The 17,803-nt window shown below is 37.5% G+C and overlaps 1 protein-coding gene and 1 long non-coding RNA gene across 3 annotated transcripts; both read right to left on the bottom strand.

Annotated features, from left to right (window-relative positions):
* Nucleotides 10,973-12,297, bottom strand: LOC109228053. The gene is made up of 3 exons (XM_019393236.1): nucleotides 12,099-12,297; nucleotides 11,734-12,011; nucleotides 10,973-11,518 (listed from the first exon to the last, which is right to left on the bottom strand). Exons 1-3 carry the CDS (start codon nucleotides 12,295-12,297, stop codon nucleotides 10,973-10,975), a joined length of 1,023 nt encoding a protein of 340 aa, XP_019248781.1.
* On the bottom strand, nucleotides 14,713-16,980 carry LOC109228356. Of its 2 annotated transcripts, XR_002068372.1 has the most exons (4): nucleotides 16,741-16,980; nucleotides 16,424-16,477; nucleotides 15,413-15,499; nucleotides 14,713-15,296 (listed from the first exon to the last, which is right to left on the bottom strand). It is a non-coding gene; the product is annotated as an uncharacterized LOC109228356 (long non-coding RNA). The 2 variants fall into 2 exon arrangements; XR_002068371.1 differs by having other exon boundaries at nucleotides 14,713-15,499.

The following is a 17,803-nucleotide window of genomic DNA, read 5'->3' as shown; positions in this document are numbered from 1 at the left end:
AAACCTCTGATCTTCTTAAAGGAGTTGCTTTGTATAGTAACAAGGGAGCAGGCTACACTGGAGGCAATCTCAAGTTTAAGAAGAACCAGCTGCAGTGTGAGTACTGCCATTACAAAGGCCACTCAAAGGAAAACTGCTTCAAGCTGATTGGTTATCCACCAGATTTTAAGTCAAAGAGGAAGGGAAATAACTCAGGTAGTCATGCAAACTTTACTTGTAATATTGATGCTAACTCAACAGCAGGTAACTATGTGAGCAGACCTGCTCCACCACCTCCACTACAGCCACAACAACAAGGAAGGAATGCTCCCATAGCAACTGATAAACCCATGGCACAACCTCCAACTCCATTCTTTACACAGGAACAATACCAACAGATCATCCAACTGCTCAGCAAGGGAAACAATGAAGGTTCATCTGAGAAATCTGCAGCAGCTGCAGCAGGTACTATGAAAGCCTTATTCACTTCATGTGTTAATAAAGAATGGATAATAGACACAGGAGCAACAGATCATATGGCATCCACTTTAGAAGTGTTGAAAACCTTTAAGCAAATACCTATGTGTGAGAGGAGTAAAGTTCATCTACCAAATGGTGATGTAGCTTATGTATCTCACACAGGAAAATCTTCTGTAATTGACGGTCAGGACATATCTAATGTACTATATATCCCAGAATTCAAATACAACCTTTTGTCCGTGTCTAAACTAGCAAAGGAGTTACAGTGTTCAGCCCTATTCCTTCCTGACTTCTGTATTATCCAGGATCTCTGGAGTGGTCAGGTGAAATCGATTGGTAAGGAGGATCATGAACTATATGTGCTGAAGAGGAACTTTGCACACTCTTTTCTTACTAGTTTACTTTGGCATAGAAGGTTAGGACATGCATCACTTAATGTAATAAAGAGGCATGATGTACTCAGACATCTAGAAGAGGGTGAGCATCATCCTTGTACTGTTTGTCCTCTAGCTAAACAAACAAGACTGCCTTTCCCTTTGAGTAATACAATGTCAAAATCTGCATTGAATTGATTCATTGTGACATTTGGGGCCCCCATAGAGTACCTACATATCATGGCAAAAGGTATTTGTGACTATTGTAGATGACTTCACAGGATACTCTTAGATATTTCTAATCACTCCAAGTCAGACACTTTGGTAGTGCTGAAGTTCACAACTTATTTTCTACTCAAGTGAAAACTCTTAGGACAGACAATGGATGTGAGTTCTTCAGTTCTGACTTCACTAGTTTACTATTAGAACTAGGCATTGAGCATCAGAGTACTTGTGTATATACCCCTCAACAGAATGGTGTTGCTGAGAGAAGGCATAGGACAATCTTAGATATGGTTAGATCACTCAGGTTTCAAGCATCAATACCCTTAGGGGTCGTTTGGTATGAGGTATAAGTAGATATAGTGCTGGTATAAAAATTTAATACTGCCTTAATACTTTGTTTGGTTATCAAACCTAGTATAAGTTATCCTGGGATAAGAATTAGTACCGGGGTAACTTATACCTTGTAGGGGGTGGGGTAATTAGTGCCGGTATAACTTATACCTTCTTCTTAGAAATTATGCAAATGTCATTTTTAACACAACATACCAAACAGTGGATAAAAAACAATACCAGGATAACTAATCCCAACATAATTAATTCCAGCGTAACTTATCACAGCATAACTTATCCCGGCATAACCTGTATTCAAACCGAACGACCCCTTAAAGTTTTGGGGAGAGTGTGTTGACATTGTTGTGCACTTACTCAACAGGTTTCCCTCCAAAGTCATCGGCTACAAATCACTTTTTGTGTGACGACCCGACCCGTCGTCACGTGAGTTACCGCCCCGTTTTCCCCATTTTCTGCTTCTTTATGCTTCATTATAAGAGTCTTGTGTGAACGAGTTGATTTGGATTGGTTTCAAAAGGAAATGAGACACTTAGTCTGGAAGGTTTGTTTTGAAAAAGCCAACCGGATGTTGACTTATGCATTAGAGGGCTCGGATATGATTTCCGATGGTTCGGTTAGATTCGGGGGATGATTTGTGATAGGAGTGTGATCGGAAGTGTTTTTGGAGGTCCGGTGTAGAATTAGGCTTGAATTGGCGAAGTTAGTATTTTGGCGAATTCCGGTTGATAGGTGAGATTTTGATCCGAGGGTCGAAATGGAATTCCGAGAGTTGCTGTAGCTTTGATATGTGATTTGGGATGTGTGTGCAAAATTTCAGGTCATTCGGAGGTGATTTGGTTGGGTTTTTTATCGAATGCGTGTTTCGGAAGTTTTGAAGAATTTAGGCTTGAATTCGATGAGAATTGATGGTTTTAGTGTTGTTCGAGGTGTTTTGATGATTGGAACAAGTTTGAATGATGTTATAGGATGTGTTGGTGCTTTTGGTTGAGGTCCCGGGGGCCTCGGGGTGATTTCGGATGGCTAACGGGAGATTTGAACTTGGAAAAATGTTGCAGAAAATGCAGCAGTCAGTGCAGCAGGATATTGGTCTTCGTGAACGCGAGTGGGCCATCGCGTTCGCGTAGAAGGATTTGGGGCCCTGAGTTTCTGTTCTTCGCGTTCGCAGCTGGGTCTCGCGTTCACATAGGTTCGAGTTCTGGTGCATCACGTTCGCGGGCAGTGTCTCGCGTTCGCATAAGAGGAATTGAGGACCCGCATTATTTGTTCTTCGCGTTCGCGACATGAATCACGCGTTCGCGTAGTTGGAGCAGCTGAAGGTTCGCGTTCGCGTGTGGAGCCCCGCGTTCGCGAAGGGTATTTGGTCAGAGGCAAGTTTTGTTCATCGCGAACGCGAGAGAGCCCTCGCGCTCGCATAGAGTAAATACCAGATGGGCAGAAGGGTTTTTATTAACATTTCATCCGCGAACTAAGTCTTATTTTCACCATTGTTGAGCATCCTTGAGAGCTTTTGGACGGGAATTGAAGAGGGTTTCGACTGGGATTGATTGGAGGTGAGTTCTATGAACTAAAAACATGACTTAATTGTAGAATCAACCTAGAAATTCATGAAAACTTAGCAAAAAGGGGGAAGAACTATGGCTTGAAATTTGATATTTCAAATTGGGTTTTGATGGCCCATTTGAGCTCGGATTTGGGAGTTTTTGGTATGTATGGACTCGTGGCGAGATAAGGAACCCGATGATGTAAAATTTTCTGATTTTCGAGAAGTGGGCCCGGGACTCGGGTTTTGCTAATTTCGAGATTTTTGCTATTTTTCGATTGTTTTCGATTGGGTATTGTTCCATTGGCATATTGTGACGTATTCGTTGTGGTTTTGGTCAGAATAGACGCGCGAGGAGGTTGATTTGAGAGGCAAGGGCATAGCGAGCTAGGATTTTGGCCGGTTTGAGGTGAGTAATAGATGTAAATGATGTCCTGAGGGTTTGAAACCCCGGGTTTGCACATCGTAGTGCTATATTGAGGTGACTTGCACGCCGGATAGCGAGCGTGGGGTAGAGCTCCGTTGGGGATTGTGACTTGGTCCGTCCCGGTAGATGAATATACTGCGTATTTGACTGAAAATTACTTATTATCATTATAAGTTGAGCTGATTGCTATATTTCCGCTTCGTGCCAACTGATTGAATCCTTCAGGGATTGCTATTACTGGTTTCTTACCATTTTTACATACTATTGAACTCAGTTCTAGTAACTAATACTATTTTACAAACTCAGCCACCTTTTCTCAAACTTGAAACTTAATTAATATTTTTAATGAAGTTTGGGCTGAATATTTCTATACTACTGTGCCCGAGGGGCTTATGTGATTCTGGACTGAGTATTGGATCGGGCTGCGCGCCGCAGCGGTATTGTATTGATATTGATATGAGGCCGAGGGCCTAGTTGATGCCACGAGATGGCTTATTATTGCGCTTGGGCCGTAAGGGGACCCTCCCGGAGTCTGCACACCCCCAGTGAGCGCCGTCGACGATAAATAAATGGAGCGGGCTGCACGCCGCAGCGGGTACTAGAGAGTACCGAACTATGTGTTGCATTTCATATTTGACTGTCATTTACTTACTTATCTGTTGTAGTATTTCCATAATTATTTTATTGGTTTACTGACTTTATACTACTTGGTAAATTGCTGTATTTATAGAATTACTTTGTGCCTATTCAGGATTTCTTATTCTCGGCCTTTATTTATGTTTATTACTCACTGGGTCGGAGTACTCACATTACTCCCTGCACCTTGCGTGCAGATCCAGGTACATCTGAGGCTGAGTGAGGACTTCTCTGCCGAGTAGCATATCCGGGAGTATCAAGGTAGCTGCATGACGTCCGCAGTCCTAATCTTCCCTTCTATCTTATTGCTTTATTTCCGCATTTCTTTAGAACGATATGTAGTAGGTTGATACTCATGTATTAGAGTCTCAGACTCGTGACACCGGATTCTTCGGGCTGTGTAGTAGCATTGATATTTGGGATTTTCGCATGTTTTAACTCTATTTCGGAATTTCAGTATTATGACTTAGTAATTTATCTATGTTAATTAATTCATGAACTAGATAAAAAATGGTTAAGGTTATTAAATTGGTCGGGCTTGCCTAGCAGTGTGTTGGGCGCCATCACGACTGGGGTTGGGGTCGTGACATTTTGAAAAGCTTTACTTACACCCTCATTCCTTGAATCATTTGAGAGTGTTTGGTTTCTTGACCTATGCAACCAGTCCTAATATACATGACAAGTTCTCCTCCAGGGAAATACCATCTGTTCTCATGGGGTATTCTCCAACACAAAAGGGTTATATTCTATTCTACATTCTAAAGTTTTCTTTGTAAGCAGGAATGTAGTATTCCATGAAGCCATCTTTCCTTTCAAGGACATGAGAAGCTCAGGCACTCCTCTATTTCCAGTCCTGGATCTCTTAACTCCAACATCAACTCAGCCCCAATCTGGCTCCTACATTCCATCAAGTCATACTGAAGCTGCTACTTATGCATATAACCCCACATCTTCATCCCAGGGGGAGATATCAGATCAAGAAGAAGCTCCAGAACAGCAGCTTGATGTTCCTGGTAATTCTACAGCTCCAGCTCTAAACCACTTACCTGACCAGCTGGTTGTTCCTAGTAACTATGACCTTACAGAAGCTTCAGACACCCAAAATCTCAGAAGATCTCTCAAACACAGTAAACCTCCACTGTGGTTGAAAGATTTTGTAGCACAGTCCCGGGGCATTACATGTGCTTATCCCCTTTCATGATATGTGTCTTATCATCATGTGACTCCTCGTTTCCTGAAAGTTCTCACCACTTTCTCATCTGTGACTGAACCACAAACCTTCAAAGAGGATGCTGCTGATCCAAAGTGGTCACAAGCTATGCAACTTGAGATTGTAGCTTTGGAGAACAACCACACATGGACCATTGTTGATTTTCTACCAGGTAAAGTGCCAATTGGATGCAAATGGATCTATAAGGTAAAGTATAGAGTCTCAGGTGAAGTGGAAAGATACTAAGCCAGTTGATTGCAAAAGGGTACAGTCAAAAGGAGGGTCTGGATTACACAGAAACATTCTCCCCAATAGCCAAGATGGTCACTGTGAGGTCCATTATAGCCCTTGCATCATCAAGGAACCGGTGCCTCTATCAGATGGATGTTCACAATGCTTTTCTCAATGGAGAGCTTCAAGAGGAAGTCTATATGCACATTCTTGAAGGGTTTGCCAGATAGGGGGAGTCTCAGAAGGTCTGCAAACTGCAAAAGTCCCTCTATGGACTTAAGCAAGCTCCAAGGCAGTGGAACTTGAAGTTGACTGAGGCTCTACTGCAGATGGGGTTCAAACAAAGTCACTTTGACTACTCTCTCTTCATCAAGAGGACAAGTCATGACATAACAACCATCTTAGTCTATGTAGATGATTTGTTGATCACAAGCAACAATCAAAGAATGTTGGATCAAACTAGAAGGGACTTGCAAAACAAGTTCAAGATGAAAGACCTAGGTGAGCTCAAATTCTTTCTGGGAATTGAGTTTGCTATGTCTGGGAAGGGCATAGTGATGAATCAAAAAAAATATGCTTTAGAGCTCATTTCTGAATCAGGACTGAGTGGAGCTAAACCTGCAGGAACTCCACTAGAGTTGAATAAAAAAATTACCTCTTTGGATTATACTTGCTCCAAAGTGACAATACAGCTGCATATGAAAAGCTGAAGGATCCTAGTATCTATCAGAGGCTGGTGGGTAGACTTTTATACCTCACCATGACTAGACCTGACCTAGCATTTGCAGTCCAAGTTCTTAGCCAATATATGCACTGTCCCAAAACATCTCACTTAGAAGCTGCCCTCAGAGTGGTGAAATATATCAAGGCTGAACCTGGTCTAGGACTCCTAATACCTGCTGAGAATACAAGAAAGCTAACAGCCTACTGTGACTCAGATTGGGGGGGGTTGTGTGGAGACAAGAAGGTCTGTTACAGGTTACCTAGTAAACTTTGGTGGTGCTCTTATCTCCTGGAAATCAAAGAAGCAGGAAACTGTCTCCAGGAGCTCAGCTAAGGCTGAATTTAGAAGCATGGCCTCATGCACTACAGAGATTACTTGGCTTGTGGGGTTGTTAAAAGAGCTAGGAATTCTGTGGATGTACCTGTTCAGTTGATATGTGACAGCAAAGCTGGCAATAGGAATTGCAACAAATACAATCTTTCATGAAAGAACCAAGCATATAGACATAGATTGTCACTTTGTAAGAGAAAGGATCTCACATGGTCTGATCAAAACTGAGCATGTGTCTGCAAAGGAACAACTAGCAGATTTACTTACAAAAGGCCTGAGAAAAGCACAACATGATTATCTACTGAGGAAACATGGAGTGAAGAACCTATTTCAACCATCAGCTTGAGGGGGAGTGTTGAACAATGAGCATGTGAAGGCAAAGTTCAAGTTGTAGTTGCAACAATCCAGCTGGGATCCAGCTCATCCTAAATTAGTTAAGATATTAGAAGTGATTGTATAGGAGTTAGTTAGTTATTTATAACTATTAATACATTGTATATGTAATAGCTAAAATAGATTTTTTATTTCCTTTCATATCAGAAATACAGAGCATCCTCTGCTTTCTTCAACATTGAGCTCTTTTTCCTTCTTCGTCTCTCAAGCTGAAAACTCCATTTCCATGGAAGTTATGAATACTCATTGAGATGGGGTACACGCGTAACGCGTGTACCAAAAAATTAGTACAGTAAATAAAGAAATTAAAGGATGATTGAAGCACCAAAACAATGCATTAAAAATTTAACTTTGGAAGACGGGGTCAAAACATTCAGTGTTGACAGTCGAATTCCATAAAGATAGTAGTAGTTATTTTTTATTTTTTGGTAGTATATGCCAACTTCACGTAGTAGTATACTAGATGGTCCGTGCATGTGTTGTGCACGGGCTATGCCTAACATCACTGTATAAAAGAGGTCTGACATTAAGGAAAATAATTTCATACTTGTCTTAGTTGTTTGATAGGATTATCCAAAAAAGGAAGTAATAAGATCAAGGTGACTAAATATTAAGGTCAAATACATAGACAGACCCTTTAACTTGTCAAAATATTTTAGTTGGACACCTCAACTAAGGGTGTGACCTATTGAACACTTAATGTACCTATAAAGTGTGTCTATTGAACCCTCCAATATCATTCAGACAAAAACACAAACGGGGGTAATACAGATGCTGATGACATGGCAATAAACAAATAAACTTTGATACGTGTCATGGAAAAAATATTTAACAGAGAAAAACAAGTCTTTTCTTCTCATCTTCACAATAGCCATGTATCCTTACATCTTCATCCACATTTTTTCGAAAAATCCCGTAAGCTCACTCCAAAGGAAAATCAGCAAGGACATGAAAATTCATTCACCAATGCTCGCTCGAGGTCAAAACCACAACTTTTAACCCATACCCACTAGTAGTGACTAAATCGAGGAGTTCCTTTCCGAGAGCACAATGAGGAATCTGAAGGCTTTAGAAATAGCCATCTCTTGGAACTTCGTTTCTTTCGAACGCTGATTTTTTTTCGTCCCCATTAAAAATATTCTATCTTCTCGGCTCTCGCCATAAATATCATATCTCTGTTTTCTCCTCAATCTTTCCATTGCCGTTAATTTTCCGATACAATTCTCGTTGAACTTTCCGTTATTTGAAATCTCCGTTACCTTATGCCTCCAACAATATCTTCAAAATCAGCGTCCTTTTTCGACATTGAGATACTGCCGGAAATAGTGAACTTATCGCTGTTAATTGCGGACTACCCAATAAGATTCCGTCAGAGATTGTTAAAGATTCAAATTTGTATATCCTTTCATGCAACTGGGTAATATAGAAAGCTTGAAGTCTCTGGCTTTATCGGAAAACATGTTCTCCGATAAACTATCTATCGACAATATTTGCAGAACTTAAGAATATCACTATTTTGAAGAAGGATTGTGGAATCTCTTTTTGATGGGTTTCGTGAGAAATAACATATATGTCTAGTATGTTTTAAGTTGCACATGGTTGTATATTTAATTTTGAAGATTAATTCATACACTTGTCATGAATATCATGAAGGAATAATCTGAGAAGCTTTAGAAATAAAAACAAAGAACAGAAGCAGAAGTTAGGCAAGAGAGAAGTATTAGGCGGAGAGATAGAGAGAGAGGAATTTAGAGTTTATTGTTTTATTCTCTAAAAATCTGTATTTACATTTTATGTTATATATATATATATATATATATATATATATATATATATATATATATATATATATATATATATATATATATATATATATATATGCTAAATATGTAGTTAAGAACTTACTAACTACCTAACAACTCCCTAACAGCTATTAGTTAGTTAATTAATAGCTTTCATCTAAAAGACTAAACTACCCTCACATTACATTATTTAACACTCCCCCTCAAATTAGGTGGTGGAAATATATTAATCACACCTAGTTTGGATTTCAAATATTCATGTTGAACCTTGGTTAGACCTTTTGTAAGAATATCTGCTGGTTGTTCTGTTGTAGAGATGTACTTGGTGTTAATAAGACCTTGTTGAATTCTTTCTCTCACAAAGTGACAATCGATTTCAATGTGTTTGGTTCTCTCATGATAAACTGGATTTACAGCTATTTGAATTGTTGCTTTACTGTCACTAAAGATGTCAATAGGTAGTTGGATCTGTGCATCAACTTCAGTTAGCAGACCATATAACCAAATTAGTTCAGCAACAGTCGTGGCTAGGCTTCTGTATTCTGCCTCTGCAGAACTTTTGGATACAGTGGTCTTCTTCTTAGACTTCCACGAAACTAATGAATCACCAACCTTGACTAAATACCATGTAACTGATTTTCTAGTTAGAGGACATGCAGCCCAGTCTGCATCACAGTAAGTTGTGATTGCATTACTTTGAGAGCTTGATAATAAGATCCCTTGGCCTGGCTGGTTTTTCACATATCTTACTATCCTTAATGCAGCTTCCATGTGAGATATTTTAGGCTGTTGGAGAAATTGGCTAAGAGTCTGAACTCCAAATGCTATATCTGGCCTTGTTACTGTTAAATATAACAATTTTCCTATTAGTCTTTGATAGGATGTTTGATCAACTGCACTGTCTTCATTTCTTGAACACTCTGCCTTGTCAATGTGATCATCATACTGCTTTGAAGTTAATTTGATGTTGACATCTATTGGAGTTATGGCTAGTTTGGCAGCAGCTAATCCAGTTTCTGAAATCAACTCTAAGGCATATTTTCTTTGATGCATAGTAATTCCTTGACTGGACCTTGCAAACTCAATTCCTAGGAAGTATTTGAGCTCCCCCAGATCTTTCATTTTGAAAGCTTTTTGCAGTAGAGTCTTTGTTTCTTCAATTAATTTCAGACTGTCACCTGTAATTAACATGTCATCTACATAAACTAAAATTAGAGTAGTACCTTCTGTTGTCTTTCTAATGAATAAGGAGTGATCATACTGGCTTTGTTTGAATTTGAACCTTAACAATGATTCACACAATTTTGCATTCCATTGTCTAGGTGCCTGTTTAAGTCCATATAGGGATTTAACAAGTCTACATACAGTTTTCTCCCCCTGACTTTTAAATCCCTGTGGTAGATCCATATAAATTTCATCAAATAGATCCCCTTGAAGAAATGCATTGTATACATCCATTTGATGTATATGCCATTTTCTTGAAGCTGCCAATGCTAGAATACTTCTTACTGTTACCATTTTCACTACAGGTGAAAAGGTTTCTTGATAGTCAATTCCTTCCTTTTGGCTATATCCTTTTGCCACTAATCTAGCTTTGAATCTTTCAATTTCTCCTGTGGCTTTGTATTTGATTTTGTAAATCCATTTACACCCTATAGGTTTCTTACCTTCTGGCAAAGTCACAATTTCCCATGTATGATTGTTTTCAAGAGCCTGTATCTCTTCCTCCATAGCCTGAATCCATCTAGGATCTAAAATAGCTTCAGAATAATTAACTGGTTCAGACATTGTTGAAGTTGTAGCTATATATGACTGATATTTAGATGAGAGATGATCATAGCTGATATATTTATTTAAAGCATAAGGAATATTTTGATGGATATTCAGAGATACAAAGTCCTTCAACCATACTGGAGGATGTTTGTCTCTGCAGGATCTTCTTCTATCTCCAACTGAGATCTGATTCTGAACTTCAATAGCACATGGTGTATGTGAATTGTTAGCGTTGGGAACCTCTGAATTTAGCCCTTCATCCGTTTGAACATGAACTATATCTGTGTAGTTTTCTTCACTGTTTTGTTGTATATCACTTACATCATAGTCTGTAATCATTTCTGTGTTCTGTTGCACATTAGTTCCACTAGATTCTGAATTGTCACTAGCATTTGTAGTTGTATTTGTACTTCTGTCTTGAGATAGTATTGGATTATCATACATCATTCTCAATTCTGGAGTTATATCTACAAACACCTGTGAAGGACTATTGTCCTTTATTGTAAATGGAAAAACATCTTCTCTAAATATAACATCTCTGCTTGTGAAGAAAGATTTGTAGTAAGATCATATAAAATATATCCTTTCTGGATTTCTGAATATCCCATATGAATAGCTAGCTTAGCTCTAGGCATTAACTTATCATGCTCTTGTACTGTTTTTGCAAAGCAAAGGCATCCTATTATTCTAAGATGCATAAGTGATGGCTTTCTTTTGTGTAGTCTTTCAAATGGAGACATGTTTCCAATAACAATACTAGGCATTCTATTTATTAGATATACAGCAGCTAAAACACAGTAACCCCAAAATGTAATAGGTATTTGAGCTTGAAATCTAATAGCCCTTGTGACTTCTAATATATGTCTGTGTTTTCTCTCAGCTACACCATTCTGCTGAGGTGTATACACACAGGTTCTTTGATGTATTGTTCCTAATTCTTTAAACATTTGTTCACACACAGAGTTCACAAATTCTGATCCATTGTCTGTTCTTATAATTTTTACTGTTGTATCAAACTGTGTTTTTACATATCTGAAAAAATGCTGAATTGACACACAGGCATCAGATTTTTGTTTTAGCAAAAATATCCAAGTTACCCTTGAGAAATCATCTACAATAGTCAGAAAGTACTTATTTTCATCTATAGTAGGCACTCTATAAGGTCCCCACAAGTCTACATGTATGAGATCAAAACACTTGCTACTTTGTATACTACTTGTGGAAATGGTAACCTAGTGTGTTTTGCACAAGGACATACAGTGCACTTATTTATTCTATTTCTAATAGTATCAGTATCTATATGTAATATCTTCTTAAGAGTCTGGGTGGATACATGACCACATCTCCTATGCCACAGAACTATATCTGAGTATTCACTTTTATTTGTATCATTTTCCTTTGCAATCAAAGCTACCATTTTGTTCCTTTCAGCTGTATTAGTGTATAGAAGATATAATCCAGCATTCTCTTTACCAATCCCCTTCACCTTCCCAGTGAAGAGTTCTTGAAATACACAAAAATCAGGGAAAAGGGTTGCTGAGCATTATAATTCTTTGGTTAGATTAGAGACTGATAATAGGTTATACTTGAACTGAGGAACATAAAACACATTAGTAATAATACTGTTTTCTAATATAGAACTTGTTCCTATATGAGTGACAGTTGTAATATCTCCATTATGAAGTAAAACTTTCTTTGGATTGTTTGATTTATTTACTGTCCTTTCATCTAGTAGTTTTTTATCAGCTACCATATGGTTTGTTGCCCCGGTGTCTATAATCCATTGACTAAGGCAACTAGACACTAATAAAGTTGTATCCATACCTGCCACATTTGCTGCAGTAGCTGAATTTGATATGCCATTGTTATTCAACATCTGTAATCTGTTCATATTGAGACTTTGTAAGAGCATAGTTTTCAAGACCTGATTTCTCCATAGTTGAACTAGGTCCTTGAGTTTGAGCATTAGGCCCTGGTTTTTCCTGCTCCAGCACATTTGTATTCTTCCCATAGCTGAACATAGGCATTGAGTTTGCTTGTTGATCATTAGACTGACTAGATTCTGTCAACATATTCACATTATAAGCTGCATTTGTCCCATTGTTTATTCTCCTCTTGTTCTTGAAATCTGCAGGATACCCAACAATCTTGTAGCAGTTTTCTTTACTGTGCCCTTTCATTTTACAGTAGTCACAGTAAACATTGTAATTCCTTTTAAATCTCTGATTCTTAATCTGATTTGTACTAGATTTTGAGTACATAGCAATCTCATAATTTCCTCCTTGGCTTGTAGGATTAGATCCCAGTATTCCTGAAGTTGCAGCAACAGATTTTTGACCCTCGTCACTTATAATCAGTATAGGCTTGATTTACTGTAGGAACAGGACTTCTCATTAGAATTTGACTCCTAGCATGTGAGTATGAGTCGTTCAGTCCCATTAGAAATTGATACAGCTTCAGTTTCTGCAAGTAAGCTACAAAATCTCTTGATTTTAGACAATCACAGCCAGGTGCTGGTACTAATGCTTCAAATTCTTCCCATAGATCTTTTAATTTCGAAAAATACACTGATACAGATGTTGTTCCTTGTGATAGAGTAGCAATTTCTTTATGAAGATTGAAGGTTCTTGAACCATCTATCTTGTTGAACCTTTCAGCCAAATCTTCCCAGACCACTTGAGCACTAGATGCATACATAATTCCTCCAAGCAGTCCTTTTCCCACTGAATTCATGATCCAAGAAAGAACAATTGCATTTACCCTTTCCCAGTGATTCCACATCGTTTCTGGGAATCTTTCTTTCCTGCATGTACCATCAACCATTCCTAGCTTATTTCTGCCCAGCAAAGCTACTCTCATGGATCTGAACCAAATTGAGTAGTTCTCCATTCCTGTCAACTGAAAAGAGATAATCTGAATTCCACTAACATCTGCAGGGGATAAGAACAACGGATGATTGTAATCAATTCCATTTACTTGATTTCCTTGAATACCAGCTGCATGTTCATTTGGAGGTTGAATTCCTGATGGTTGAACCACTGATTCGCCATTAATAGCCATTTTTGTTAATGTTCTTCTTCAAGATTCTGATAAGAAGAATAAGAGAGCAGAAAGTTTGAGAAATCAAAGAATTCTTGAGTTGAATTTGGATCGATGTACAGATCACAACAGTAAGTTGTGTATGCTCTGATACCATGAAGATTAATTCATACACTTGTAATGAATATCATGAAGGAATAATCTGAGAAGCTTTAGAAATAAAAACAAAGAACAGAAGCAGAAGTTAGGCAAGAGAGAAGTATTAGGCGGAGAGATAGAGAGAGAGGAATTTAGAGTTTATTGTTTTATTCTCTAAAAATGTGTATTTACATTTTATGTCACATGTATGTATATGTATATGTATATATATATATATATATATATATATATATATATATATATATATATATATATATATATATATATATATATATATGCTAAATATGTAGTTAAGAACTTACTAACTACCTAACAACTCCCTAACAGCTATTAGTTAGTTAATTAACAGCTTTTATCTAAAAGACTAAACTACCCTCACATTACATTATTTAACAAATTTCTGTAATATTTGTGCAAACTAATGGTGAAGAAGATGAACACTATGATAAAGAAAGAAGAAGAAAGCCATGTTAACAAAAGTAAATCAATTCACGTGCTTAAGTTCGGGTGAGATTCACATCATGCCATGTCAGCATGTTGTGTTCAATAGGCACACATTTCACATAGTTTAAGTGTCCAATAGGTCATACTCTTAGTTAAGGTGTCTGAATGAAATATTTTGACAAGTTTAAGGGGTTGTCTATATATTTGGCCAAATATTAACATAATGTACATTCATTTGCGGAACAAGGTTGGGCAATTGCATTCTTGAGCTTGCTTCCATGAGAATGAGAAAGACAAAAGCTATCAGATTATTCATGCTCATGTTAGTGGTCCTCTAATACAAACGTTAAGTTGATGCTACAATTGGATAAAAGTTATGTCCATATTCTGAAAAGAAAATAGGAGAATCTTAGGATGATATTGCATCGTTGAATTACCAGAATTATGTGTATTTTTAAAACTGGGCTAGAAATTTTGAATAGTTAATACAACTGAACACCCACAATGCAGCAATTACATAGTTATATTCAAGCCAAAACGGAAAAAAGAAAAGCTACATTCTCAGTGCCATGGAAAGTTTATACAGGAATTATGAAGGGCTGAAATATGACAGAATGTTGTTGTTCATCTCATTCCTAAGAGTAGTAAAGCAATGGAATTTCCCTTCTACTGGAAAGCATAAGTTTAATCTTAAATGACATTTACTTCTATTCCTACAAACAATATGAAACTTAATTGACAGCTGTGCAGTCAAAGCCGCAAGAGGAAAGCTGAAAATTTGCTCATCCGAAACAGAGCTAGATGCAATAATCAGCATGAACTTGTTCCTCATGTAACATGCTAATATTATTCCTCCAATTATCTAGTAATCAGGGTCTATCAGAAACAGCCTCTCTGCCCTATCGGGGTAGGGGTAAGGTCTGCGTACACATTACCCTTCCCGGACCCCACTTTGTGGGATTTTACTGGGTAGTTATTGTTGTTGTAATTATCTAATAATCACTTATCACGACATGAAGTGTACCATCTGAAAACATGAGGATTGAGTCAAAGAGGGCAAAACAAAGCCAACTATAACTTAAAGATGAACAAGAATTCATGCTTAATCTCCTGAAATTTCGTGTATCATTAGGATCATCGGAGGGATATGCACCAACCAATATCACATATAATGTCACCCTACAAGTCCAAATATCTGTCAGCTTCACCTCCAAATAATAACATATACTACATATTAAGGTTTAGGTCAAGAGAAATGCATAAACTGAAGTGTCTTCTAAAGATCATTAGCATACCTTTCCGTAGTACTTCTTTGTTTGATAAGATTTCTAGTACAATATGGGCCTGAGTTCCTACTGAAGATTTGGGTTGAAAATGCACAGCTGTAGAATAAACAAAGGAATATACGAGTCAGAAACTGAACTGAAAAAGAAACCAATCACAGCAGAGATCATATAGTTTAGTTCATTGCATATTTTTACAAGGTAAATGAATTTTTAATAATGAAAAATAGGTATACCAAAAATTAGAGAATCTACATTAAAACATAATTCTCTACGTAGGACACCCCATCATCTCTATCAAAAGGGATCTCAAGGGTTCACCTAAAAGCAGATTCATTGCCTTGGAATAGCAAAAGTCACATATTTTTAGACATGGTGTGTATTTTCGAGCTTGAGATCATAGCGGCACACTTCCTAGAATTCAAGATAATAATCACATCACACGCTCATAATACAAGAGTAATCTAATATTCTGTGAATTAGCCAATTTTCTTTTGGTTTAGAATTATCCAATTTGAAACAAATTAATATAGGCTCTGTAGACTGTATACTATGGAGTGATAGTAACTGATTCCTAATATAAGTTGTCGTAAGAAAAATATTGCTGGAAGAAAAACAAACACAGATAAGATAGATCACATGAGTAAATAATAGTTACATGATAGGACAGTGAAAGAATTATCTATTAATATTCTAGCGAGAATGCTAAAGAATAAACCCTGTAAAACACCGCTATTCACACACACATAGCAAAAACACTCAGAAGCGTCCGAACTTGAATATAGTTAATTGTGTATTATCTCTTTATGATGTCAAACTTTGTAAATTACCTCCTTGTGGTAAAGCAAATATGCTCATTATGCCATCACAGTAAAAAGAAACACGCGAAATAACAACAAATAAAAAGAAGGATTATGAGATAAATCAGAAGATTGATACAAATACTCAGTAAAATGAAATTCGAAAGAACAAAAAGATCCCCGGAATTTAACCAAAGCAGAGAGGGAAGATTTAAATACGTACTTGACTTATAATTTTTCTCTTCACGTTGTTTGCACAAGCTCCACACAGAATTTCCTGCAAATTTGAACAAACAACTTCAAGAGAAAAATGCATACATTTGGAATCCATAAATAGAAATGTATGGCATAAATACAAAGACAAAAAGGATCAAAAATAATCTGCTGAAATAACTTGAACTAACGTCCAGAGTTATAACATCTCTGACACCCTTAGAGGCAACAATACTACGTTGCATAAAATCTCCACAACAGTCTGATCTCCACAACAGTCTAATGGTCACCTTGTGCCCATAAACTTGCAACGGTTATCAATCTTACCAGTGAACTCTGTCTGAGACAATACAACAAACACCTATCGGCGTTCAGTTTATTATGTTTTTATTTTCGCATCTCATCTCCTTACAACTTCGAAACAACGATTCTTCAACACCACGAGAGATGGTAAATTGTACTGACGTTTTAGCTCTTTTAGCTTTCCAGGTGTCAATTATAGCCAGACCCACATTATATTTGGCTTCTTTGATACGAGATAGAAGAGTCTGTGATTGCGGAGGTTGTACCTGAGTCTTCGGGGAAGGAACTCTACCGTTAAATCAGTTAGAAAGCCCAGCTAATTAAAGTTATTAGTTAGTACACTTTAGTCCATTATAAGTTTTAGTATACAATTTACTTATTTGTAATTAGGCCCATGAATTATTTTGAGAGAATACTTTTTAGTCCATCATAGGTAGTTATGATGTTTTGTCCTGTAGAAGCTGAGTGGGTGATATATACTCTGTAATTATCCATTACCATTATCAATCAAATTAAGCTTTTTATCTTGCCCTAGTTCTTAACGTAGCCATGATTCCTCTTTAGTTCTTCTTCTTCTTCAATTACACATAAGTGGTATTAGAGCACGATATTGCTCGAAGGATTCATGGCGACTGAAATATCAGAGGTGATGTCAATCCTTCACAAAATGTCTGTTGATATGGTAAATCTAAATCAGAGGCAGGACCAATCTGAAGCTCGACACGAACAAGCTATTCGGAGTCAAGTTTCTGCCATGCGTGAGCTTAAGGAAGTTGTAGCAATAGGGAAAAGACCAGAGAGAGACAAGGACATCAACCCCAGTGGAGGAGAGTTGTATTCTCCATCAGACACTCCATTAAGGTTTGGAGATCTGATTTCCCCTTTTCCTGCGAGCTCGAGTTTGAATAACTCAAGTAACACTCAGCTGAACTCACCTGGTAATTTTAACCTTCAGAGTACTGTTCCATTACAAACCCCTTCTTCTGTGGTACCAGCTGCCCCTAATTTTCAAACGAGCAACCCTTTTGTTAATTCCCTAGTGCAAATTTGCTCATCTCCCATTCCTGAAACTCAAAATTTGTTGAAC

Source organism: Nicotiana attenuata, chromosome 6 (assembly GCF_001879085.1).
Source record: "Nicotiana attenuata strain UT chromosome 6, NIATTr2, whole genome shotgun sequence".
In the NCBI taxonomy this organism is placed as follows: Eukaryota; Viridiplantae; Streptophyta; class Magnoliopsida; order Solanales; family Solanaceae; genus Nicotiana; species Nicotiana attenuata.
The sequence above is the reverse complement of the archived record's forward strand: the minus strand, read 5'-3'. Positions and strand labels throughout refer to the sequence as shown.

What these genes read in the sequence shown, in the direction of transcription:
- LOC109228053 (XM_019393236.1), bottom strand. Translation starts at nt 12,297, where the DNA reads ATGGATACAACTTTATTAGTGTCTAGTTGCCTTAGTCAATGGATTATA. An exon ending in AAGTTCTATATTAGAAAACA is followed by an intron (nt 12,012 to 12,098) that starts GTATTATTACTA and finishes TATAATGCTCAG; the next exon opens with CAACCCTTTTCCCTGATTTT. An exon ending in ATAGAATAAATAAGTGCACT is followed by an intron (nt 11,519 to 11,733) that starts GTATGTCCTTGT and finishes GTGTCAATTCAG; the next exon opens with CATTTTTTCAGATATGTAAA.